Here is a 27,177-nt window from a genome sequence, read left to right on the forward strand (position 1 = left end):
TTATGCATTTATTAACAATTGCTTCCTGCAATTATGGGGAAGAAAATGAAAGGTCGTACAACGTGAGTGTGCTGAGCATTTGCCACCGCGTAATTGTATAGAATATAAATATAGCTTTTATATAACATATAAATAAGCCTTTACGCAGGTTTGTGATTATGGAGAAATTACCGGTCGTTTATATAAAATTTATATTTCGCGTAAGGAATACCTGTGATCCTCGTGTTACGCAATGAGTTGTCGTGGTATAACATCGCCATCTAGTGTATTAGCCTGAGCTCATTTATCACGCGTCTCAAAGTAAAAGCGCCGGTGCACTAGGGTGAGACCCGGTCTACATCCTAACCGTGTACAACTAAAAGGCAAATCTAATCCTAGATTGGCACTTCTGCAGTGTCAGCGCTAAAGTTATAGTGTGCGCGCGCGCGCGTGTGTGTGTGTGCGCGTGTGTGGAGGGGGAGGGGTATGAATTTGTTTAGAGTATGAATTTGTCACCTCATTTTAGTGAAACAGAAAGCAATGAGAGGAGGCAATGCAGTTCACTGTGATTAATTTGTACATAGTGGCATTTTAATGCAGGTTTTTTTTTGGCTTTTTGTTTTATCAGATATACAACATTTATTTGGGGGGTGAATAATTGTGAAACTTTTTAGACAGATATGTATTAGTTTTTGACTAAACATCTGAGTAAATATGTTCATTTTAAATAATATGATTTGTCCATTTTTGAGCAAAAAATATAGCGCATGGTCCGGACTTTCTTTGCTTTCTTTTCTTTATCAAGGGTGTAAATGATTTTAGAGGGCAGTGTACATAAGTATTTCCAGTCTTTGTCTTCTCAGTGAGCTAGACAATTTAAGCACAATTCACAAAAGTCAAGCCACCTCTGAATATATATATATATATATATAATTTTATTTATTTTTTAAAATCTAAATAATTCACTTTCGTTTAGACTGTGTGTGTGTGGCCTACTCTCAACCAAAGTATGAATCCTCCTGTATGGCTGGCAGGTCAGTTCCCTACCATAGTGCTTTATGCTCCATAATCCAATATCTACCTGTGATCCGATCTGAATAAAGAAGGAAAAAATACACCAGGCAGACTGTCTACTCTCCTAAATAAAGAAATAAAGAAATACTTTTTTGGAATAAACTTTTTATAGTAAGCTAAAGAGGTGTACATGGCAATATTTACTGAAGCAGTTATCTGCGTATGTGCATTTCCTCTTGTTTATTTCTCCTTTGTGAGATACAGTCCAGTGATCTGAGGGAAAAATAGTTTTTAGGTGGTGATGCTGACAGCCTTGCATATGTCACTGTTATTTATGAAGCACGGGGAAGCTCCAGAGGAATTTATTGTATCACGGGTCTTTTTTAAAATTTATTTCACTCACGATTAAGTTCCACATCAAAAGCATCCTGCCCGTTAAGTTGTGTACATTGTGTAGTCACCCTGCAGTGACCTCCCCAGGGGCTACAAAAACAACAATTATAAAAAACACAGAAATGTCCTGGAAAATAAAGAACAAATTCGCCACACAGAAAATTCCATTCAAATTGTTTAATTCTGGAAAGAATTTAAAGAAATGTTTTTGTTCCAAAACACCAATGTAGTTCTCATAAGAAGCCATCCCTATATATTTATTTAAAATGGGTTCTGAATGCATATGTCAATGTAACTCATGAAAACCTTTTCTTTTTCCTCATTCTTGTTTCTTTTTTGTTCTGAGTAGATTTTTTTTTGTTTGTTAATTTTCTGCCCCTGACTCATTAGAGAAATGACCTACAGCCTGTTGTGAAATGCACCTAGAAGACCATTAATTCAATAACTGCAATAACTCCCTCTACCACATACATATATGTACAATACTTCTACACTTCAGCAGTGTTGTTGTTGCATTGCTACAGAAAGAAAAAAAAAAAAAGAAAAAGCAAGACTCCTTCAATTTTTAAAGCCAAGACTTGGGCATGAAATGCGAGGGTAATTATGTTGTGTTGTTTAGGGGTACAGTCCTGCGCCTCGGGCTTTTGGAGAGGCAGAGAGGCGGGGCTTTGTCCAGCAGAAGTAGCACTGTGTCCACTGCCAGTAGTCCCTCAGTAGGTCCTCCGAATGTCATACGGAGACCACGTGCTGGTGCCGTCGTCCTTCTGCCAGGGCGTGGGGTCGCTGAGCGTCGCCGGGGCGCTGTCCGACTCCTCCCCCGACAGCGTGGGCATTTTGGAGGGCAGGTCGCTGGGGACAGTCATGTAAGGGGAGCAGGCATAGCCTGAGGTGCTGGCGTAAGGGGCGGAGTAGTGCACCTCCTCCAGCGGGTGGAAGGGGTAGTTCTGAGAGGAGGAGAGGCTGGAGCCTCGGTTGGACCCCCTGTACGGCGAGGGGCTCCCGGAGTCCGGCCCGGCGACGGAGGCGGGGGCTTGCACATTGGCCAGGCCGTCGGCACACAGCCCCTCCCCCGGGCTCACGCTGTCCGCGGCGGGCTGGTCCCAGGAGTCCCTCTGCGGGAAGAGGAAGGAAATGGAGGTCTGTAATGGAGGCGTGTAGCAGCGCGGCGCGTGCACTGACAGGGCGGTGCTGGCAGTGTGGACCGTTTCGCAGCAGGATTGGCAGAGGGAAGGGCGTGGCAAACGGTGTGGATGTGGCAGGGAGACAGGCATGATGCAACATCACCTTGCCTCTGAATAATCTTTTTTTAAATAATACATTTTAAAATTAAGTTTTTTAATTACTTTCATTACATTGATGCCCCAGATAACCAGGCTCCTGCACAGTATATAAAGCTGCATGCATATAAAATGATGTTTACTTCAGAGTGGCACAATGCTTATGAGTCTTACTTAAATATGCCAATATCTAGGAACGCAGGCATTCTTATCCAAAACAACCTAAACCTTAACAAATAAACCTCTTCTTAAAAGGTTAAACCATTAAGACAGCTGGATATTTATTGGGAGTATTGCTGAACTCTCAAATTATTGAACAAATTATTGAGATAAGTACCTCATGTTAGGCAGGCAACCATTGACTTACATCAACATGTCTCTAACATTATACTGTACTGACACCTGGTGGGGGCAGTGCACCAGAATTCACAGGTATGATTTGGGGTGTACCAGGAAGAAATGTGTTTTGCGGGGGGGGAATATTTCCGAACCTCCCCCTCACTACCCATCTTCCACCGTGGCCTGAAGACTCATCTCTTCAGACTATACCTAGACTAACCACCACCACGCTGTATATTTCACTCTTTTATAAAAAAAAAAAAAAAAAAACCTTTTTCATGACACTTGTTACATGTTGCCCCATCCCAGCACTTTTTTGGTAATTTGTATTTGTCCTAATACTGTAGCTTATTCTTCTGCCTAGTTGGCTTTGCAGAGGTTGGGTCAGAATAGTGTTCACTGTGTGAACTGTGTTCTTGGCTAGAAATAACTGTACAAAATAAGTATTGTACCTTACTGAACCTGTGGTTAGCAGTTGTCTATGACCATGAAATGCACTTGGATAAAAGCGTCTGCCAAGTAAATGTAATGTAATGTAATGGGGGGGGGGGGGGGGCTTTATACCAGGATGAAGTGTGAGTCTCCAGAGAAGGGGGGCAGCAGGGAGGAGAGCGCTGAGGGTGGGAAGATGGAGCTCCCTCCGCTGGGGAAGGCGGTGTTGCGGTAATCTCCGAAGGACTCGGGGTAGTAGCTTTCAGTCAGGGAGGAGTAGCCAGCCACCAAGGAGGCGTCGGTGGGGAGCCCCTTGCCCCCCAGCGACGAGGCGTACACCTCCGCCTGGAACTGCTTGCCGGGGTGGCAGAACTCGGAGTCTGAGATGAAGGGTCGCCTCATGCCGTAGTAACCAGGAAGCATGTGGGATCCTGCAGCAGGAAACAGGAACTGCGCATTGTTTTTCTTTCCCCCCCTCTCTCGCAGGCAGACATTTCTGCAGGGCTCGGGCACACGTTCAGGGTTAGATAAGATCAGGCACAGGCTGTTCCAGGCCCGGAGACACGCAGGGGTCCACTCGTCTTCTGCCTCGTCACATAATTGTTTCATTAAAAGTGCTCTTTGTGCTGGAATATTTCTCAGCTGACGTGCCTGGTGGTTGTCAGTGCACGATCCACAAAATGACACTAAACCCCTGCATGACTCCCACCCTCCAGGACTGTGATTGTCCTTTTGTGAATTTGATGCTTAGGGGAGCTAATTCAATTAGGCGTCTTCCTTTGAAGTTTTTTAAATATTTTAATTGGGTGACAATAAGATCATAAAAATATTTAAGAAGAGAGACTTGGCCAAAAAGTCAGCATTCAAACATTGAAAATAGAAAAAATAACATGAAGTTTTTACAGTACAAGTGGTTATGACACAATAGTGCATCACATTTTAGACAATAAATAAAGCAAATTAAAAAAGCAGAAAGAAATAGCTGTGTATATAGAAATTACAACATGAACAAAGTATTGAATCATACTCAGATTATTAGTTTTAAATTCAAATTCCTCTAGTGTGGCAAGGTTAAAAATCATAACTTTGTACCAACAAATGACTGCCTGATAAAATTTAAATTTTTACTGATTCTTAGTCTTGGAACAACCAAATACAATCATCTTTATAATCTCTTATTTTTTTTATGTTTTTAAGTGCATTGTAAACAATATTGTAACAGAGAGTGATGTTCTTAACATTTCCTGACATCCACTGTTTTCTCTTGACATCTTGTAAGTATGATTATTATAACCGTCACTAGTACAAATTTATTTTCCTGAAACATGACTGCCAAGGCTGACTTGATGGCCAGGTCTTTCTTAAAGAATAATGCGATTAAAGTGAAACAGCAGTAAAATGTTAGAGGTGTGGACTCACCTGGCATTTGGACAAATCCCGGCTGAGAAGGACTCGATCCTCCCTGCAAAACAACCAAGAGATTACAGCTCTGCTCCTTGTGTTTATCCCTTGTGTTTGGGGCATTGCCCAGTGTCAGAACACTGAAGCTTCACAGGGTTTACACTTTCTGGCATTACACTTGCAAGAATTACAATGGAGCTGTTATTTCCAGTGGGATTAACCTCACACCCAGAAGTGACATCCCCTGGGTTAATAGGGATTATACTCTCAGTGTACACATAGACAATGGTATACTCTCATTGCCACCTTTGAACCTTCCTGAATATAAAATGCATCTGCATTGTCTTAAAAATGAGTATAATTTCCAAATGAGTGCCATGAATTGCAACAGTAGGAGAAACAATTCTAACCACATCACACAATCTAGCTCAGCCGTGTTCTCCATTGAACCAGTAGCTATGTGACCAATCACATGCCTGTGTCTCAGCAGTCGGCCTACTGAGAGAACCCCACAGTGGAGCAAACACACTGCTCTCTCCTGGCCTGATAGAACCGTACTGGGCAGCACATAGCGCTGTGGAACATGATTATCTGTGGCTGAAGATGCAAATTTTTGCCACAGACGAAATGCACCTGTTCCTGTCGTAGAGTTGGCGCCCAGCCCTGGCTGTATTTAAGGGCTAAACACAACATGCAATTATAATCACCAAGCTTTCACAACTCTGTCATCAAGCAACACTTACAAATAAAGAAGGGCTTACCTACTTATCTTTTATTACACTACACTCTACTTATAAGAACCTATAAGATTAACCTGTAAAGGGAATTTAATCTCTATTTTCTACACCCCTGAAAATCCAAATTTAGGGGAATGGCGAGATTTATATATGTGTGTTTGAATGATAGAATGTATTAATTGGCTTGCGATATCGTTTAAACTTCCTCTATTAACCTGGCCAATTCATAAGGAGCACAAAGGAGCAGCTCTTTCCAAATTCTGCCAGTCACTTCATCTGACTCTGTGTGCAGCTGCAGCAAGCAGACTGCAGACCCCCACTCAACCAGAGGAGGCCCTCCCCTGTGATGAGATAGGGTTAGATCTGCTTCCTCAAAGAGCAGTATTATATCAAATTATGTGCAACTCTGCTGAGCTGTGTACCACAGTTGGCATTGGCATGGCCATGATCCCATTGCAAACAAAGTGATAGCGCGCGCACGCGAGAGAGAGAGAGAGAGAGAGAAAGAGAGAGAGAGAGAGAGAGAGAGAGATGGCATGCTTTCTTGGGTTTGCATATTGCTAACGTGAAAGAGCTGATATAAAGGTAGGTTTGGCTGGAAGTCAAGCAAATGTTGAGGGCTGCATTTGAATGTGATTTGCCAGTGCCAAGACTTCCCCATGAGGACTGTACATGCCGGAGTGCTCTTCTGCAGGCCACCTATGGAAATCAGTTCAATAGGCTAATGCTTAGAGTGCAGCACGACACAATGAGCTGGAGGAGGCAGACTGGGAGACGGCTTAGCCTGTTCTTCTGTAGTTCTTATCACCTGGAAAAGGACAGCTCTCACTCTCACTCATCCAGGGAACACAGTAAAGTCTGAAGTTTTAATTATTTAACCAAGAATCAAACACACAATGCCTTCCAGCATACACTTGTTAATGTTGTGAATTTAGATGACAGCAAAATGTTCGGGTGATTATAAACATACAGGGGGTTCCAAATACATGAAATAACCATTTTATTTAGAATGTTGTACATAATTAAGGCCAGTGAATTACATACTGAAAAAATAATTTTAAATTTTCCTAGTTTTCAAACTTTAAAAAGGTCCAATTTGCTCCAAACTTTAACAGGAGGGTTAATGTATGTGAATTCTAAATGAACTGTAAATAGTGGAGACAGATATTATAAACAAGGTTTAAGAGAGCCTTCCCATTAGATACTTAATCTGTGGAAATAATCATATGTATTTTATAATCATGTCTATATGTAATGTGTCCTTTCAATAATGCTACATATGATTAAAAAATATCCTTGTTAAAATGTTATATATACACTTTGCCCTGCAGTTCCTGTTGTTATAACATGTAATTATATGGTTTCCTCGTTATACTATACTACATGCAGTAATGGCAGTAAAATGGTCAAGGCACTTTGTTATACACTTGTTATTACACTTTTGTCTTGCTTGATCCCATCAAGATGCTGTTGATTCATAGCTGCAATATCATGTGCAAGGAGTTGACCAGTATACCAGACAACATATAAGTACCATTATGTCAGAGTCAAACTTGTTAATATTGTGTTGCATTTCAACACAAAATATGCTCTTGCAACACCATGCTGCATGCATTACTTTAGGCCCATGCATGAGGTAATTCATTTTCCTGGTAATCATGAATACGCCATTTAGGAGATTTTGGAATTCCAATTCATAATCACATTGGAATGTTTACTATATAAATGGGAGATGGGCATCTTGTATGGATTAGACTTTGAGGTGTCTATCTACATCTCTGTTCGCAACCTTTTACACTTTTACCGTATGAATACCTACTGTATGCAAAATTTGGAGTTTGCATCAAATTCGTTACGCATCAGTTTGTCGATTTTAGATGAAATTATTTCCATGTGTCGCTTTGATAGACCTGTTTTGGTATCATTCTAATGTGATCAAGTTTCAAAAATCAATAAACACAAAAAAGTGTAATTATTGGTATAGATATACCATTCAATATCTTTTGCAGCCCAGAATGTTACATTGAATGCACCGAAGGCAATATGATTCCGGCACCTTGTGGTGTAAACAGTGAAAAAGAACGGCTCTATTATCACATACAGTGACACAAAACAAAGGTGTAATCATGCAGTCTCAGTATGTCCTCTCAGTTACACCAGCATGTTTCAGCACTGTTGCTATTTCATTACATGTAAGTTAAATGAAAGGCGACGTAAAACTGTCTTCATGAATTAGGACAAGGCTAACCAAGCACAGTAGTTCATGCACGAGCAGTTCAGTCAGATATTATTTATTTATTTATTTATTGTTACAGACTGTGAGTGCTATTTCAGTACTGATTTGCTTCAGGCCCTTCTGTTTTTAAGTCCAGCATAAAAGTGAGTTGCTGGTTAGATGGATAATTTTCAGGGCAGAGAAGATGCACAAACTTTATCATTATGGTAGATTATGTACAGGAATCTTTGTATAATTCCTATTGTAGGTATCTTTTCAAAGGCGGTCTTTCACCAACTGCAAGCGTCTCTTGGCATTTCTGCATCATGCTCGGAATTGAAAAGAAATGATTTGTGGTCAGTGTCTCCTATTGGCAGCTCTTTCAGAGATAGAAGGGGGAAAACTCAAATAAAGGTAAACATCAGACAAAAGCAGCCTGTGATCCAGAGTGCACAAGAGCATTGGATTGTATGGTCTTTGTATGATGTTAGTGCCTGTCTCACTGTAAGACTCACCGTAACCTCAGTAACCTCTGCAGTTTACAAAAGAGAACAATCTTTTTTTTAACCAAAACCTCAGCACTACTGGCTTAATGCATTACCGGAGTTACGTTCATAATAATTTATTTCCATGATAGTTTTAGGCTTTATTTGTATATTTAAAAATAAATGGAATTTGATCCTCAAATTTGGATTACCGGCGTACCTTAACCCTATGATATTGACTTGGTGTTAATGAAACAGATGTCCTGACACAATTTAAACTCGGGGGAATCAACAAAAGGGTTGCTAAGCTTCTGCATTCTTAATTGCAAGTATCAGAAAAAAAAACAAAAAAACATATGACATATGATTCACAAAGCGTCCGCAGCGAGTACACAGGGCACCAAGCCGTACTTCCAGAGAAACAGGGACGCAGTGCACTATCAGAGTCATGCAAATTTAAATTGTGTTATGTGCTTAATTATCAGCTCAAAAAGGCCAAAGTTTTATTCAAATGGGGCTCAATATACTGTAGGACATGCCCAATTCACAAAGATGATTTAAAACAATACATAAGCATGGATATTTAAGGCATCCTAAAATGTGGCAACGCATTTAAAAGCCATGCAATGCGTAAGCTTGTCAATGACCACGGCAGGAGCCATAGCTGAATAAGGAAGACACTGCTAACATGCTGGGAACGATCAGCCGTACATTATTTGTCATTGCAAGCTTACTAGAATTTCTTAAAATCTGCACCTGTAATTTGATGTTGGCTATAATTTAAGTGCACTTTTTTCTTGAGCAAAAAAAAAATCCGAATACAAAACCAGGCTTCTACTTTACTCGAGCATTCAGAAATTAACTGACACTAGGAACGGTTTTTGAGTGAAAACAGAAGTGCTCAGCCGACTCAGATTTGCAGTAGCCTCAAATGTAAACTAATGTGGCAAGAAAGATTAAACGTGGTGTGACCCTTACTGAAGGCAACTTATTGCGGCTGATCCGATGGTTGAATCTTCTTAGCAATGTAAAACAAACTAAAAACTTGACATATTACTTTACGTGTGAACTGTGGTTCTTAACTTTTTTGGGCGTAGTTGCACAGTTACTTAATTTGCATCAGTATTTTACTGAATCACTGGTTAATATGACATGTGGATAGTGTTCGCAGAAGTTGTGCAATAAGCAAAATAAACTGTTTGGTATTTTTCTTAGTGGAACTATGCCTAGACTGGATGGTATTGGGAAATAATACTGGGGAAATATTTTATAAAGATAATGACAAGGTCTTACATTACATTAAAGGCATTTAGCAGACACTCCTGTCCAAAGTGACTTACAGAACTTTTTTTTACATTGCATTCATTTATATAGCTGGATATATAGTAAAGCCATGCAGGTTAAGTACCTTACTCAAGGGTAGGCTACAACAACACTGCCCGACCTGGGAATCGAACTTGTGACGTTTAGGTTACATGACCAGCACCTTACCCATTATACTACACTGCCACCCCATGCTGGAAAAATCTTTACTCTGTGCTCATATATTCACACCAGTTGTTGGTTATATATTTTCTGTGATCACAGAAGCTCCCATTTTCTTCATGAATTGAAGAAAAATGTTTTCTATTGCAGGTTTTCTACTTATTATTGGTCTGAATATGAAACAGATAATCTTTTTGCGCTGTGAAGTTTTAATTTGAATATGTTGGGCAATGGAATTTTAAGTTTTAAAGCATTTTCTGAGAATTAAAATGTTGTTACAATGCGTGCATTGCTAGCCTGTTCGTTAACACTAACCATGTTCACTAACAACTGCTCGGCAATTCATAATTCACTGAATACAGCATTTGTGTTCACTGAATGCCAGAGAGCAGGCTATGTGGTTTAGGGTTGAAAATTCTGAAATTGTTTGAGTCTCTCCCCACACAGGTTTTGTCTAAGGCTCAGATCACACAAGCACAGGCGAGGGGGGATTTGCCTGTGCTAACAGAAGGCGAGCTGCCCATGTAAAAAGCGTTGTTGGGGCCCGTGGGTGAAAAGCTCTTCCTGTTTGTGCAGGCAGGGGTCTAAATGCATGGCTTTGCGGCATCTGGGAAAACAATGACCGGCTTGTCTGGGGCCTGTTGGGAGGACAATGCAGTTTGGCAGGTGTGCGTGAGGTTGGCTTTGCATAGCCAATCAGCCTCAACCTTGAGGGCTAGCATGCTGCTCAGACTCCCGAAGTTCATGACCATCCGCATGAGCATCATTGTTACCCATATCATTGTGGTTTTTCCACAGGCCTTTTTAGCTTTTAAGTGCTTTCAGCTTTTACCTGTTTGCCGGTATTTATTAACAGCCTTTAGTGTCTCTTTTAGACAGGAATAAAGGGAGAGAATAGCATCACAGATAGAGGGTCATGACTCATTATAATAATAAAAAAGCAGATAAGCCAGAATGTAAATACTCTGAAAGGCAACATGGTATCATGATTAAACTCCAACTGCCAGACCACATGAGCGTCTCTGTGTATACGACTGGTCGTTGACCACAGTCAGCATATTTATTTGGTATACAAATGAAAAAAAGAAAGAAAGAAAGAACGAGAGAAAGAAAGATGTGTGAAGGAAACAAATATGAAAGCAAGCTCTAAAAGGGAGAAAAGGAACTTACACTGTAGCGGGGCACATTGGTCTGTCTGGATCGTTTCTCGGCCAAAAGGTCTTTCACTGTATGTTTGACTCGCACCCCTTGGTAGACTCTTTTGGAATACTCTACAAAGAAAAAGTGCTCATGTTACAATTGTTTGTCACACACACACACACACACACACACACGCAAAAACCAAATAACAATGCTACTTAAAAAAAATAATAAAATCTAGCTGGAACATTTCATAAATATATATGGTACCTCCCAGCCCCACCAAACTCCCTGTCTCAGGGTTGACCAGCTAGAGGCAAAAGGGAAAAAATGAGTATGACTCTTAACAGTAGAACACTCAGCTTGTGCATCAATGAAGAACAGAGGTAGTTGTGAAAATTATCTACTTATATAATTATCAGTTATCTATTCTCATTCTGATAATTTGAACAAACTAATTTTAAAATATAAAATGTACTCAAATTAAATAAATAAAAAACCCAATTAAATACAATAGTTATCTAAAAACTTCTAAAATGCAAATATTGCGTAGTGAGCATGTTCTAATACAAAAGGCTAAATCTGTAGCACATTGCAATGTAGACATATCAAGCTTCTACATATATATGACAGGCTTAACCATGCACAAGTGTTTAAGAAAACAAAGCTTACCATAATTATAGAAGAGGGAATGTTAACAGCATATTAAGATAGAGATATTCCAGTGAAAAGCCCATCGCAGATTCTTAATGGAGCCCAGTGTAAGGCTTGGAGTATATACTGGCCTCTCACATATGCACATCCACATTTCAAGCAAAATATTGCAAATAAAACCTCATATACAAATGGGGGCCGATTTGGTTATCATTTTCTGTTAGTCAAAACTTAATTCAGATAGAGGTGCTCCTGAAAGAACTCCCTGGTCAAGAAATACTTTGCAGGAGTTATTTCTGTTTACTTTCATGTACTTAATTCAAGTTTAATGAAACTTTTAATGAAACTCATGTTCCAGCACATTATCTAGCTCCGATATATGGAATTGTGTACTATACAGGCATGGAGTAAGCACAGTTCATGTACTGTAATCATGTGTACATTTTGTTACCATGGGAACATCTCCAAAAAGACTGAGGTATATGGTTCAAGATTATTATTATTATTATTATTATTATTATTATTATTATTATTATTGTCACAAGTGTATATTAACTGGGTCCAAGCAGCATTGGGCAACTGGGCACCCAACTGCACAGTCTTACATTTTATTTTTCAGGATGTAATGAATGACACAAAACACTTGACTCTGATGAATTTTGGATTTGGAGTGGACACCAGGTGGTAGAGAAGTTTAGAGAGTTATGTGATGCAGAAGTTATACATCACATCCTTTTTACCCATATTCACCACAAACTTTGAAAATGCATTGTAGCCAACCACTAAGGATTACAAAAATTATTTTGATAACTTTTCATCAGCATACTGCAAAGTCAGAATCCTGTGTTATGTGAACATTGGCCCACCGGTCTCAGAGGAGATCATTTTGGCCATGGAATGCAATATGTTAAATTTTGGAAAACAACACATGGCAGAAATTTAACAACTGTATAAATCTTATTCAGCCCTCTTTACTGAGTCCACAGATACAGTGCCACACCTTTTAATCTAGGCAAAAGACAGTCAGAGCTATGTTCAAAAATGCACGAACTCTGCCTTACCTGAAGGTAGCCCTATAGTGTAATATACAGTGTAAAATTGTGGTCAAAATTCCTTGTGGTCATGAGACAAATAGATCTCACATTCAGCATTCAGGAATTACGCCTCACTTCCTGTTTACATGTATTTGCCACAAACTTTGTAAGAGCGGTACGGTGAAAAACTTTGCAGTAAAAAAAATATTTTAGTAACTTTTCATCTTTAGCCTACCAGACTACCAAAAATCATGACAATCATGTATTGAGGAGTACAGCTGATGTAAGAGGAGTACACAGAAATAGTTTTTCCGAAAATTCTAAATGGCAGACAGGAAAAAAGTTACAGAAAGTAAGTACATTTTCAAATTCATTCAGGAGGAGCCAATAATTTTGGAATTCTTCTTCTACACACAAGGAGTTATAGGCGTAATTATAAAAAGGTTGCTGTAACACCTACTATAGGTCATTCATCACAAAATATTAAAGGCTGGTACTTGGGCAGTACTTGCACATATTTGCCAAGTTTCAAGAGGATATGGAATACAAATAAACCTATTCTTGTAGATTCTGGTACAACCTTTGTCCAAGACAGAGCATGCCAGATTTGACTATGATCAGTCAAAGTGTTAAAGGCATACTACGCAAGATATTAACCTTGAAAATATAATAAAATAACCACGCTAAAACATGTCTATAATGCACTTGAGATCTCTGTCTTTACGCACTTTGGCCGAATTCATGCACCTTTACCTGTATTTGTTATTCTAAAATGTGTTTGGGATGTTTCTGGGTGTGGCGCTCCTTTCTGCGTGTGACTGGTGGTTTGGGATCAGATTTCAGTGGAGTTTATAACCAAGATACTGAGAGCAAACAAAAAAGCCGACAAGACTTGTTCAGGAACTAGAGTTGATCTTGAAATTGATTTTCCACGGGGGTGTCAGCGAAAGTTCACAATGAGGATGAAAAGCAATGTGGATTTGACTTGTTTTTTGTTGTACCTGTAAGTAACGTTACTCGCAGTGTGAAGCTAGTGACAACAAGGACTTTCACGTGGGTTGGAAATTTTTTAAACAAAGGTCCCAACAATAAACCACTATTACATTCAACATAATGGAGTTAATTAAGCTATAATTGAATCTATCTTCTTATTGACGCTCATGGTTGTTAATTTCACGATACTAACATTACCAGTACTAACAATATTTGGTTGAGCACTCGTGGTAAATGGGCAGGGTTAAAGACAGGGGAAGAGACTTTTTTGATTGTAAACATGGGACCACAGCAAGGCTAAAAAATCTTGCACAGAATGACTTTGAGGAGTTATTAGCATTTTTTAAATTGTGCCACCCCCTCTAAGCCAAAATGTTTGAAATTATGCATGCCAATTCAAACCCACTATCTGATGACATGCGCTTCATGAGTTCCATGAGTATCAGACTTGTGGCTCATTATGTCAGATATGTGCTGTACCCTAAAATTGATTTGCCTATAGTAGCCAAACAAAAATTTCAAAGAGTACAAAAATCTTTCAAAGGCATACTATTCAGTATTGTTTTGTCCTGCTGTGGTCCTGTGTTTAGAATCAAGACAACTTTCACACCAAACACAACATACAAAGCCTCTGTAGATATCTCAAAAATGCCGTAGGGGCAGACAAAAAGTGAGCAGTGTTGTTAAGTTCAGAACATTTGCTTGATTTTTGACAACCAGATAAATATAAAATTAACAATGAGAAGCTAAATATGCTATGCTGGCAGCGTTTTTCATTTAAGTAATTAAATCAGACAACACTGATGGTCCCAGTTGAACAGAATCAAATAATAGGACACACCATACATTACATATTTACTCAGACAATTAATTGCATGGTAAAATGAGAAAAATGCATTTGTGGATCCTTTCTTTCAGAAGAAACAATTTCATTACCATGTGATTCCATTGTAACCTATAACCAATATGAACAAATATTGACAAATTTATGACCAGATAAAATAGGCCTACGACTCCTAGTTTTTAACCCTACTTGATAAAATTATTATCCAATGCTGTACCCCTCTCAGAAAAATCTAAATATCCCAGGAAATGAGCAATAACTAATTTAAAGACAATTAGGCATTTTTAATTATAACCAGCTAGCGAATGGTTAGCACAATACTAACTACTAACTAAGACTACACAGCTAGGTAGACTCTCTAACTACTTAGTTACATCTAAAGTATTAGCGATCTGGCTAATTAACCCAAAAACAGATGACGTTTATAGCCCTCCTATGTTACAGAAATCGCCAGTCCCAGGAAATGAGCAATAGCCTGGGGCGCCGTAAGGGGGGCAGGGGGGGTGGGTGGGGGGGTGGGGGTGGGGAGGGGTGGCTAGGATGATTCCAAGGGCCCCGACTGACAGTGGCCCACAGAAAATACTAGAACATAGGATTTTTTGGGGTGGAGGGGGCCCAATGTGAAATCTTTTCATGGGGACCTAAATCCCTGGTGGCGCCCCTGGCGATAGCTGATTTAAAAGTGGGCTAGAAAGCCACAGGTCGATTTAATTACAAATTGAACCAGCGAACCAGAGAAGCAGATTGTTTTATTATTATTATTATTATTATTATTATTATTTGACACATAGTATTTTGACAAAACATTGCTAGCCAACAATGCACAACTGATGGTGCAAACCTTTTTATGCATCAAAAATGAAGTATATGGTTTTTATGACACCAATGAACATTACTGTAACATTTAAAATACTTTGAAAGAACTTCAACAATTATAACACATTGTGAATGCAGTGCTTACATACTGTATGTCCCATATATTCATATAAATACATTTTGTGGATGTGGAATTTAAAAAACTTTAAAAATGGCAAACTGGGAAAATGTCAAAACTAATTTTAGCTGTCTTGTTTCATTATCCATGAATCAGCATCTAATTTGAATAACGCACATGGAATTGGTCATATAGTTTTGAATCATGATGGAATATACCTTTGTTAGGCTTGTGCAAATAGGAACAAAATTGCTAGGGTCACTCATCTGCTTGTGGAAGTTTCCATAAAAGTATGGTTGGGTTGGTGTGCAGTAAGGGAACAGGACATTTGAATAATTGAGAAGAACCTGAGGGCAGCCTTAGGGTGCACACTCTGAGCAACCCTGACCAATTTATATTTATTTCCCAGAGGGAAAAACACCTAGGGGAACATGCCTGGAGGGAGGTTAAATTTGCCTTTTTCCTCAGAGTTATAACCAGCTTCAAGTTTAGCTGTCGCTGTTGGGTCTCTCCTTCGGGATATATTGTGTAAATCGTGGAAATTCTGTTTCTGGAATCGTCCATTTGAACTACGTTGTGTACCTGTCTTGTTCAAGCCGTTTTCAATAAATCAAGTTTGATTGAAACTGCGTGGTTTTCACACCACATTGGCAGTTATTTATTATTTGCATGAATTATCAGAGCTGTGTTTGTGTGAAGGTATTCCTTGTTTATTTAAAATCTGCTTCTCTCACTACCACAGCTTGCCAATACTAGCTAAGTGACCTTAGTGAACTTCTCTGTGGTTTTAGGCCCACTTCAATTCACCAAATTATGAAAAAATAAATGAACTGAAATCAGCTATGTGGGTGTATTCTGTATTATTTAATTGATGCAGAAATTAACAAACATAGTTTTTTTTTTTTTAATTGTGTTTTAGCAGCATTAATATACATCAGTTTCATAAATGGTTTGCGTCTAGTACCTCACATCACTGAACTTGATACTCAAGATGTAATATCTGCCTTTGGAGACACATTCACATTTAAGCATATAGTAGCCAAGTTATTTAAGGGCCATAATTGATAGTGGCCAGTAATACATAATTTATTTAGCACTTCAACATAAAACATAAAATGAAGTGCTACGCTAGGAGCAACGGGGAGACTGAGAACACAGTGCTTAAAGTAATAAATGGGTTTTATTACCTGAACCTTTGCCAGAAGTAGTATCTAAGCCAATAAAAAGCACTATTATCACTCAAATGTGGGAATTAAATGTGGGAAAAACTTGACTGAGGATTTGGATTGTATCACAGCACTAAAACTGCTCTCCTCAAAGTAACTAATGATCTGAATGGTGAGTTGGGGAAATGCGCTATATTAATCCTCTTCGGCTGCAATTGCTACATCTGATACTTTGATTCTGTGTCGATTACTACCAGTGACTCAAGTAGCCTACATGTCTTATACGACAGTCTTGCTGATATCAACTATCGATGTCTTGCAATCTTTCTCCAACCTTTCTCCAGTATCTCCTATAAATCTGAGATTATGCGTTTGGACCCCACCCATGTTACTAAGTAGAGTCTGAATAGCCTTGGCAGCATGACCATTGCAATCAAACCTGCTGGCAGAATTCTGGGGATTGTTTTAGACTCTGAAAGTACAACCTGGCTTTTATCAGCTTATTAATTAAAAAATATCTAATATCAGGTCATTTTAAAGATTTAATTCTCATATTTAGAGAAAGTTACTCACAGTTTTAATTTTTCACAACTGGATTACTGTAACAGACTTCAGACAGAGATTAGTCAAACAGCGTGCTGACAGATAGAGCAGAATGCTGCCGCCGTGCCGCTAACTACAACTAAGAAAAGAAAACATCACACCTCTTTTTCTGCTGTCCCTCTCTCCCAGTGACTTTTAGCATGAAGGTTTATAACAAACTTTTCATTTTAGGTTTTTTGTGCAAGACTCATCTGATAATTCCAGGGTTTCAGTTAAAAAAGAAAGGACGGGGCTTTTTCTGTTTGGGTGCCTAAGCCCTAGAACAGCTTCTCTGAAGATGTCAGAGGCTGGGAAATATTGCTTAAAATATCGCTTAAAAACTTATATTTATAAGGTGGCTCTTTGTTGACATGGTTTGTTCACTGCATTTTTTTGATCTTGCTTTCTTCATCTTCTTCTTCATCTTCTTCTTCTATTATTATTAATATTATTATTATTATTATTACTATTATTATTACTATTATTATTATTATTATTATTATTATAATTATTATTATGTAACTTACACTTTGAAATAGTCAAAAATCAACCAATAAGTAAAAAATCAATCAATCAGTAATAAGCTGCTTTGTATTTGGTGATTTGTTGTTCAGTAATCAGTCACTTAGTGATTGGTCCATTGGTAATTGGTCACGTTGGTATAATTCCCAGTGCCATTGTTTGATAATCTCTTCTGACACATGTAATGAAATATCAAATAAATATCTCTCATCTTGAAAGAAACAGTTCACAGATTATAGTCATTCACTTACAAATACTCAACTTGAACTTGAAATATAGAGTTTTTAGGCGCAGCAGCACAATATGAACAAGAACCAACTATCTAATAATAATAATAATAATAATAATAATATGCTATTTTATTTTATTTTAAATTGCACTCTGAAATACAAATTTTGGAAATTAGTTTGAGATTTTTGAAGAGCTATTTTTGAAATATTTCTTGGAACCATAAATATTACAGGAGCAAATGCCATTTGCAACTTAAAATACAATGGGAAATTGCATGCAAAAAAAGTAGCGTTATGTAAAAGACCACAGCTTTATGAATGTGGTTTGCAGATACACAACCTCTCCATACTGCCCAGGATGGGCCCAATGCTTTATTCAGAGCTTTGGAAATTGAACCCCTGAATTTTTGTCAGAAATTCCTGCAGATAAAATGATGTTTACTCCTGGTTAGCTGTGAAATAGCACTGCATCTGAGTCCCCTGGGCATCAGTATATTAGCTGTCCATCACTAAAGTAGTTTTTAGCTCATAAATCTTCAGAGCAGCCTAAATAGTCTTCATAACAGACTAAACCCTGTTAAAAACCCTGTCGCCTTAATGTGTATAAATACAGCAATACTTCTACTTTTATGTATAGGTTTTTGCTCATGTCTTATTCTGTACATTACATTAACTAAATATATATTTTTTATCATTTTTTATCATTTATCTGAAAGGACAGCCATTTTATTTTATTTTACGTTGTTGTACTTTTCTCGTTATTAGTGTCACCGCAATGCATAATTGGGCCAAGACAGGACACATAAGCACATTTGAAGTAAAGTTACACCCATATATTGTTGTTTTGAAAAAGGTGTGCTAATTCTTTTTTTATATATAAATCTCTATGAATTATAAAGATTGCAATCTAGTGTATAAGCCATTTTTTGTGAAAGTTTGCTCAAATGTCAATTTCTTTAAAGTTTTGTCTGAGTTAAATGAAGATAATCTTACCTGTTTCCATAGTGCTGATTCTTTAGGTCTGCTTGTGCCAAATGTATGAAGTAAAGTCCCCTACAGTGCAGTGCGTGTCAATAAAGTATCTAGTTACGTCCACTGATCAATGTTAGCAATGATCATTATACCAAAGACAGAATCTGACGCTGTCTTTGCGACCTTTTGGCATTATATAGCAGTGATAATGCAGCTTTTGAAGTGACCTTTATCCATTTGTTTAAATGCAAATCCCTGGAAGGACGTTTCTGAGAAATTTGCATTGACATTCTAGATTAGGAGAGGAGAGATGAGGTGCTTATTTTTCAGCATTTCACCCTTCCTGCCTCACCATCATCATCATTATTATTATTATTATTATTATTATTATATGAATTAAAAATGACACAGCAATATTTTGAAAATGAGTCATAAAATTCTAACATCTCCAGGGCAGCTTGCAAGGTCAAAATATCGCAACACATTGAATGCAGCAAATGCCAAACATGAACAGAAGCAGGAGTGCATTGCATAGTTCCACATGTCATTCTTCTCACTCTGACTTTGCTGGGACTGAGTGGCAGTTGCAGGACCCATTCTGCAAAGCATGGTAAAGGGTGACAGGTGGGTTTATCATCAGCCCAGGTAGATGGTGACCATTCTGTGGTATAATGATTTTCATGCTCTTAAATGACAGTATTTTATCATGTTAACCCACAGGAATGTGCATATTCACAATAATAATAATAATAATAATAATAATAATAATAATAATAATACAGATGAGAATAAAATATGTGAAACTACAATTCCCATATGAAAATGACATGGACAGTAGAGTTTGTTGTATTGCAGTATTGTTTTAATTTCGATAACACTACAAAGTTTAATATCTAGGTGCACCTGCCATGGGTAGACAGTGTTTATTTTATTTTATGCATGAATAAATTCCTGTTAAATCTATCTTCATTTAACTGTCGTTTTCTACTGTTTCTAAAGAAAAACAGAAGCCTCTAACTTAGTACACCTTACATACAGTATTCTTTTTCTTTGGGGTACATACAGTGCAATCCTAATTATGTGTAAAATACCATTGCATTATTCAATGTGAAGTATTGCCCCAGCAATGCTCCTCTCCTGTTCCACAGTTCACAGCTGACCCCCCAAATACTGCTGTGGATTAAAGGCCTCCTTGTGAATAGTGTGCCAGTGCTTGCAACTGCAAGCCAAACGTGTGGGTCTAATGCAATGTGCTGTATAAGCTGTCTGCTAACTGCCTGGTAGCAGACTGTGATATACTACCCTTACGCCCCATAATCGGGATGGTGGAACTTTGGCAGAGTGCACTTTTAATTAAAGCATTCCGTATTTATGATAATGCATTGGACTGCATAGTACAGGGGTCATTTTCAGCTCTGCTTAACTACATGCCACTGAGTTTTGTAGTGTTGTGTAAGTATTTGCCAAATTGAAACATTATCATTTTTCCAGTTAAATCCATCTGAGACATGGCTTGTTGACTGAATTCGGTGCGAGGATCAGGTTGTTGCTCAGATCCCACAGCGCTGTGGAATTACAGTTATTTAAAATTGTTCTCTTCAATATTTACATGCGATCAGTGTGTTCAGAGCAATACCCAAATTTTTACACACATCAAAATGATCCCATTTGTATGATTGTCTCGAAGCAATTTATGAAGGATTGTCTGGCCAATGCAATGAATCTGCAGGTGTTGTCGATGGGAAACAAAGCAGGTTGCTCTGGTACATCAACAGTAAAGCCGTAAAGGTGAACTTTCGGACAATGCACAAAGGCAAATGCAGATTCTGCATGAGTATCTAGGATCCATGCAGAAAGGCTGCGCAGAGCCTTGGCTTTAGGCTCTATGCATTATAGAAACATCCTGCCTAGCACACAGCCTCGCATTCAGTATGGAAACATATGGCCAAGTAAACTACCTTAAAAGTGCAGCTGGGTGTGTGACCAGAGGTCAAAAACTATGAGGTGAAATGGAATAGCCCACTGAAATTGGAGTAAACCTTAAACTTTTATTTTGACACTCTGATCCCATATAGTGTAATGTCAGAGCTTATACAATAGCATAAACAAAAATCTGACAGCAACATATCAGATATATAATTAAATATATTTTGCACTTTCTGATAGCTTGCTTGGTATAGATTATTGCCATTAGTGCAAGCTGGGCTCTGCAGCATAATCATCACTATTTCAGACATCAGTTTTCCTCAGTAACTCCTCCTCTGATTGGTGTTAGCCATCCTGTAGTTCTGTGTGCTATGCAGAGTGTAAAATGGGCACACCGAGAAGCATACACACTTCATCTGGATTGCTTCTTAATATGGGTGGCGTAGTAAAGAAGCAAAAAAATCATGATTTAAAATGAGTAAAAATGATGGAAAATTGAAATATAAAAAAATTCCTTAATAGTAAAAAAATGTTACAATGTTCTAATATTTTAATATGATATGTCACAACAGTTGCGAGTCATATACAGTATTCCATATATCACTCATTCAATTTCCCATGACATGATTGTTTAAACCCAGTGTGCATACAAAAAAAGTCATATTTGAGGTCAATTTATATTTGGTTCATACATTACACAAATCATCACATTTATATAATGAAAGATAATAAGAAATTTCACAATAATATTGTCACTATGTCATGGTCCTTACAGGAATGACTATTGACATACAAGTTGACATTTATGAATTATATTTAAAACTAAATTAATTTATTTCTCAGCCATAAATACTGACAATATGAATTTCAAGTTTAGGTAATAACAAAATATTCTTAACTATCTCAATGGCTTTATTTTTGTCAATGTTGATGGTTATTAGATTAATATAAAAAAAATATATAATGAGGCATTATTGAATGTCCCCTCTGAACCACAGTGGGACATAATTTTTACTCACCCATGTTGCTGGCAGAGGTGCATAACTGTTTCCCTTCAGGGGGTCGAAACCAGTAGCTCTGGTTTTGGGGGTTCTGGTGATGGGTGACAGTCGTTTGTTAAAGTGCGCCAGAGGCATGGCCTGGAATTTCAGGAAACATTCCAACCGTGTGAGCCTCAAATCAGCTATGTTATACATACAGGTACACAGGCAAGGAAACAAGCTGGTATGGCACATGCTCAAGTACACAGGCAGATATGACACACACTCAGGTACACAGGTAGATATGACACACACTCAGGTACACAGGTAGATATGACACACACTCAGGTACACAAGCTGATGTGACACACACTCAGGTACAAACTCAGATGCACCAGTAGATATGACACACGCTCAGGTACACAGGCTGATGTGACACACACTTAGGTACACAGACAGGTACACAGGTAGATATGACACACACTCAGGTACAAAGGCTGATGTGACACACACTCAGGTACACAGACAGGTACACAGGTAGATACGACACACACTCAGGTACACAGAAAGGTACACAGTTAGATATGACACACACTCAGGTACACAGGTAGATATGACACACACTCAGGTACACACTCAGATGCACAGGTAGATATGACACACACTCAGGAACACAGACAAGTACACAGTTAGATATTACACACACTCAGGTAAACACTCAGATACACAGGTAGATATGACACACACTCAGGAACACAGGTAGATATGACATACACTCAGGAACACAGGTAGATATGACACACACTCAGGCAAACACTCAGGTAAACCACCAGATACATGTACATTACATCAACAAAAGCAGGGATCACTTTTCAATGCCGTCAAAAAAAAGGTTGCATAATTTCAAGCTCAGCTAACAAAACAAGACGCTTCATTCCTTTAAAATTCAAGCTGAAATAAGAGCAGTCTGATAGTCCCACTTGAAACTATGAAAATATTTTGGAGTTGAAGCATTTAATGGCCATCATTGCTGTCAGTGTATAACACCATTATACTGATTAAGGCAGCATGGCAGAATATTTTTTAGTCTTTAATAACAAAAGTATATAATCACAAATAACAGCGTATTATTTTGTGAATTAGTAATCAGAGCCTGTGAGACTAGCAAGGTGAATTGCTCTGGAAGTTGACACAGAAACATAAACAATGCAAAAGCCCTTATCGTGGCCTCAGTTGCATCTAATCTATACATTTTCAGTGCTCCTGAAGATGAATTTACAGCCCACATCTTTATCTTTCCCTTTTCAAAAGATATATTTCACCATTTCACCATACTATAATTCCTCAGAGCTTCCTGTGCTTTGATAGAGAAAAAAGGAAACTATTTGAACTGTGTTAGGCCCAGTGTTCATCATTTCTGGAATCTTCAAGGTACTTTTCAGAAATATCAGGGTGGTTTCAGCTACAAATATTTTGTGAAGTTCTGTTCATTTTTGCTTAAATACATGGGCTAAATTAGGACAATGCAAAGTAAAATAAGACAACACATTTGGTCACCCGTGCTAATAACATATCAAATGATATTGCCCTCCAGGTCTGAACTAGTTCGGTCCATGTTTTGTGCTGCTCTCTCTCCCTCTTTCCCTGGGTGACACTGGGGTTAACTGAGCTGCATTTGGCAGGGCTCCCAGCTGCAGTAAGCAGTGCTAAGGATGAGTGCTTTCAGAAGGAAGCTCCAACTTTTTATACATTATCCATTTTTAAGAACAAAGCACCACCTTAAGCAAAGATCAGTTTGATTAAAGATCTGTGCGTGATATGGTCTTGCCAAAACACTCCCTGGACAAATCTCTGGCCAATTATGCACTGCCTTGCATGTCTGTCAGCCCCTGGGAAAGCCCCGATGCTAAACTCAACCATGGGTCACTTCACTAGACTGAACGCCTGTGTTTTAGCAGGATGACCTCATTTGGGGTCCCAATGAAAATATATTGTAAGCAAGCATGTCAGCGGCGTCTAGTGTCCTGGATGTTTTTCTTTTTTTTCTTCTTCTATAAAACAGCCTTTTGGTTTTCTGCTACATTCATGATTATAATTTTAAGACTTGCTTGTAAGACAATCTCAATTCATAGCTTAAGAGCTTAACTGCTTAATGCTTCATTCTCATTCAGAGGTCTACTTCTGCTTCACCCATAAAACCGCCTACTCCACAAGCCACGGCCAGAGTGCAGTTCCAGCCTGCCTTCCTCAGATGATATTGGGGTGTTCCTTTGCAATGGACGGCAGTATAACTCAGATAACCCAATGCCGCCATGGCTGCTGTTACAGTCCTGTAGCGCAGATATTTCCCTTGCAAATGACCCAGGCTCATTCTACATCTTCATTCAGACAACCACGGCTCCTTTGTGATCAAAGCCTTTGTCTCTGGCACAAATCTGTTGTTATTTTTTTTCGAGCGGGCATGCAGGGTTCCTGTAAAACGAAGCTCGCTGTCTTGCCAGTCGAGGCGTTGGGGTTCTTATCGGTGACTCACTGCTCTCAGGAAGATAAGACCTGGTTTACCTCTTCCTTCCACTGCTGACTGAGCGTGGAGAAGAGTTCAGCAATGTGGATCGCTACACGCTTCAGTGTTTAATATGAGCCAGGACAAGTTTTAGTCAGACACTTATGAGTTAATTTATTTGCTATGTAGTCATGTAACAGTTCCGCCGCATAATGTAACCAATAAAAAATGAAAAAAGAAGAATATTAGCAATTACCCCTTAAAACATCTCAATTACCTCTTAAAGGTATTGCAAATTCAAATGTTTGTTAAATAAAAATCAATTTTATTTAAAGCATATGCTTAATCATCAGTTCAAACAACATATAAATAATATTTGACAAAAATGTCTAGACAGATTCTTTGATAATATAAAAAAGTAAAGATATGTCAAAATAAATTACTCTTGTACAGGCATATGCAAATATGTGTGTACTTCACATGTGTACTTCAGGGCATCTGAACTTGGAAATGAACCAAAAAGGAAATGCACTCTGCACCAAAACTGTCTATCCATTCACAAATTTCACATGAATTTCTTAAGTCTGCTTCCTGAAAACAAATGAGGTGCTCATTCTGAGAAATGGATGTTTGTTGTGTCAACGACCTCAAGCACACAGAAACGATAAAGTCAATACTGACACCTAGTGGCAATTAGAGCAATTACATACCCTCACTGCCCTAAGCTCCATAAACTCTAGTTGGAGTGAATACAAAATGTGACCGTATTTTGACCTGGAATGTGGTAGGCAGACCTGGGTCAAATACAAATACGCATTTGTATTTGAAATATTTTCAAATACATTTACACAATAAATACTTTGTATTTGATTTATTTACATGGATAACCAAATATTTTCCCAAATAGGATTTAAAAAATACATTCCTTTAAATAAATACTTTCCTGGGAAACCAAATAGTATTTAGAGTCTTTTAAAAACACATAAAAATACAAATTTGCAATATTCTGAAATATTTCTGTGATAGACAACAGACATGACTGAGCCAGCAACAATGTAGGCTTCATACTGAAGTATCCCAGAGTTCTTTGTACAGTCTTTGTGAGTGGCCCTGGATGTGATGTCAGCGAGTTATAATACTGAGAGCACTCCAGGGGAACTACTAGGAGCTAGGGGTTGAATTGGGATTATGGGAAAAGGTAGCTGACACTGGAAATTTTAAACAACCCATGCACTGCCTCTAACCGACAGTAGCCTAAATGCCCGTACATGTCTTTGCAAACTCTGACTTCTTGATAAGCTACTTACCAGTCTATTTGTACCCATGCAATCTTTATAAAGTTAGTGGCCTTTTACTGTATTTCCTCTTTTTTCTGTTGTCAGAGTGTCCATATGAACAGTTCCACCTTTTACATTTTGTAAGGTTAGACAGTGATAAAATAGAATTCAGCCGTACATATTCACTACAAATTAACAATCGAAATCGATACAGTTGGACTGTGGCCGATACTGTCCTCTAATTAGACAAAATGCCCAACTTTCAGAGCTGATAAGTTCTCAATATTTAATGCTTTTCAAGTCTTTCAACAGTTTGGTACAATTACGCATGTTGCATCACTGGCCTTATGTTGCGAAAGTATTTTCAAATAATTCCATTAAATCAAACCATTTGTATTTGAAAATTCAGTATTTCCCATGTTTATTTAGAAATTATTTACAAATACAGAGCATTTGCATGTATTTGCAATTATTTTAAAATATGCCTTTTTAAAAATTAAAAATAAAAACATTTAAAAGTAATTGAAATACTTTAAATATTTGACCCAGGCCTGGTAATATGGTCAATACAATATAAACATCAGGTGAGGCATATCGTTATCTTGCTTTAGTTTGATTCACAACCCTGTATGATAGCTGGCTATGTCCGTCCGTCCCTCCCCCCTGGTGATAAATAAAGGACACCTGTACATACATGTCAATAAAAAGACTCAAGGAAAAATAGCTCTGTTGCAGTTCTCTTTGAAATCTGTAGAGGGCAGCAAAGCACAGCCAGCTTGGCTCTGGGGGGTGACAGGCCGCATAATTAAAATGACTAACAAAATAAATAAATAAATAAATAAATAAATAACATCTCACATTTTGACTTTCATAGATTACCCTTTCCTTAACTGATTAATGCTATAACTCTGATCTGATACTATAACTAGTGGAATAACAATAAGAACAACTGAGATGGCTATATAAAGTTCAATATATTAATTGGGAAGATGTGTTGAATTAAATATAATTTGATCATGGTAAATGGACTGCATTTATATAGCGCTTTTATCCAAAGCGCTTTACAATTGATGCCTCTCATTCGCCAGAGCAGTTAGGAGTTAGGTGTCTTGCTCAAGGACACTTCGACATGCCCAGGGTGGGGTTTGAACCGGCAACCCTCCGACTGCCAGACAATCGGTCTTACCTCCTGAGCTATGTCGCCCCTATGATCATAGGAATTAAGCCTCAAAGAGATGTTTATTGTTTATATGTATATGTGATTGTGTGTGTGTGCATTTGTATATAACATGCAGTAAATAGTATTCATCAACTTATTACCCCACGGGTTCAATAAAGTATATCTTCTTATTTTTGTGTCTATATTCAGTGCATGCAATGCCCATCTGCTCTGCTTGAGAGAGATACAGTGAGAGATTGAGAGAGATAGGGGGAGAAGATTAAGAGAGATACAGTGAGAGATTGAGAGAGATAGGGGGAGAAGATTGAGAGAGATACAGTGAGAGATTGAGAGAGATAGGGGGAGAAGATTGGCTCCAGATTCCCCGCTGCTAGCTGCCAGCTCCATTAATGATGGTAGTGAATCATTACCCTGTTTGGCCTTCTCCCAGTGCGGCGGCCATCTTTCTGTTTCGGCCGATCCCGCTCTTCGTCAACAGAGTAC

The 27,177-nt window shown here is 38.3% G+C and overlaps 1 protein-coding gene across 3 annotated transcripts; it reads right to left on the reverse strand.

Annotated features, from left to right (window-relative positions):
• Nucleotides 1–1,281: 1,281 nt before the first annotated feature.
• On the reverse strand, nt 1,282–21,881 carry LOC135236555 (POU class 2 homeobox associating-factor 2-like). Of its 3 annotated transcripts, none has more exons than XM_064303008.1 (5): nt 21,774–21,881; nt 10,928–11,028; nt 4,854–4,896; nt 3,567–3,865; nt 1,282–2,498 (listed from the first exon to the last, which is right to left on the reverse strand). In XM_064303008.1, exons 1-5 carry the CDS (start codon nt 21,775–21,777, stop codon nt 2,097–2,099), a joined length of 849 nt encoding a protein of 282 aa, XP_064159078.1. In that variant the 5' UTR covers nt 21,778–21,881; the 3' UTR covers nt 1,282–2,096. The 3 variants fall into 3 exon arrangements, with proteins under 3 accessions (XP_064159078.1, XP_064159077.1, XP_064159079.1); XM_064303007.1 differs by lacking the exon at nt 21,774–21,881 and adding an exon at nt 18,850–19,023 and having other exon boundaries at nt 1,283–2,498; XM_064303009.1 differs by lacking the exon at nt 21,774–21,881 and adding an exon at nt 11,570–11,713 and having other exon boundaries at nt 1,283–2,498.
• Between the last annotated feature and the right edge of the window lie 5,296 nt (nt 21,882–27,177).

Source organism: Anguilla rostrata, chromosome 12 (genome assembly GCF_018555375.3).
Source record: "Anguilla rostrata isolate EN2019 chromosome 12, ASM1855537v3, whole genome shotgun sequence".
In the NCBI taxonomy this organism is placed as follows: domain Eukaryota; kingdom Metazoa; phylum Chordata; class Actinopteri; order Anguilliformes; family Anguillidae; genus Anguilla; species Anguilla rostrata.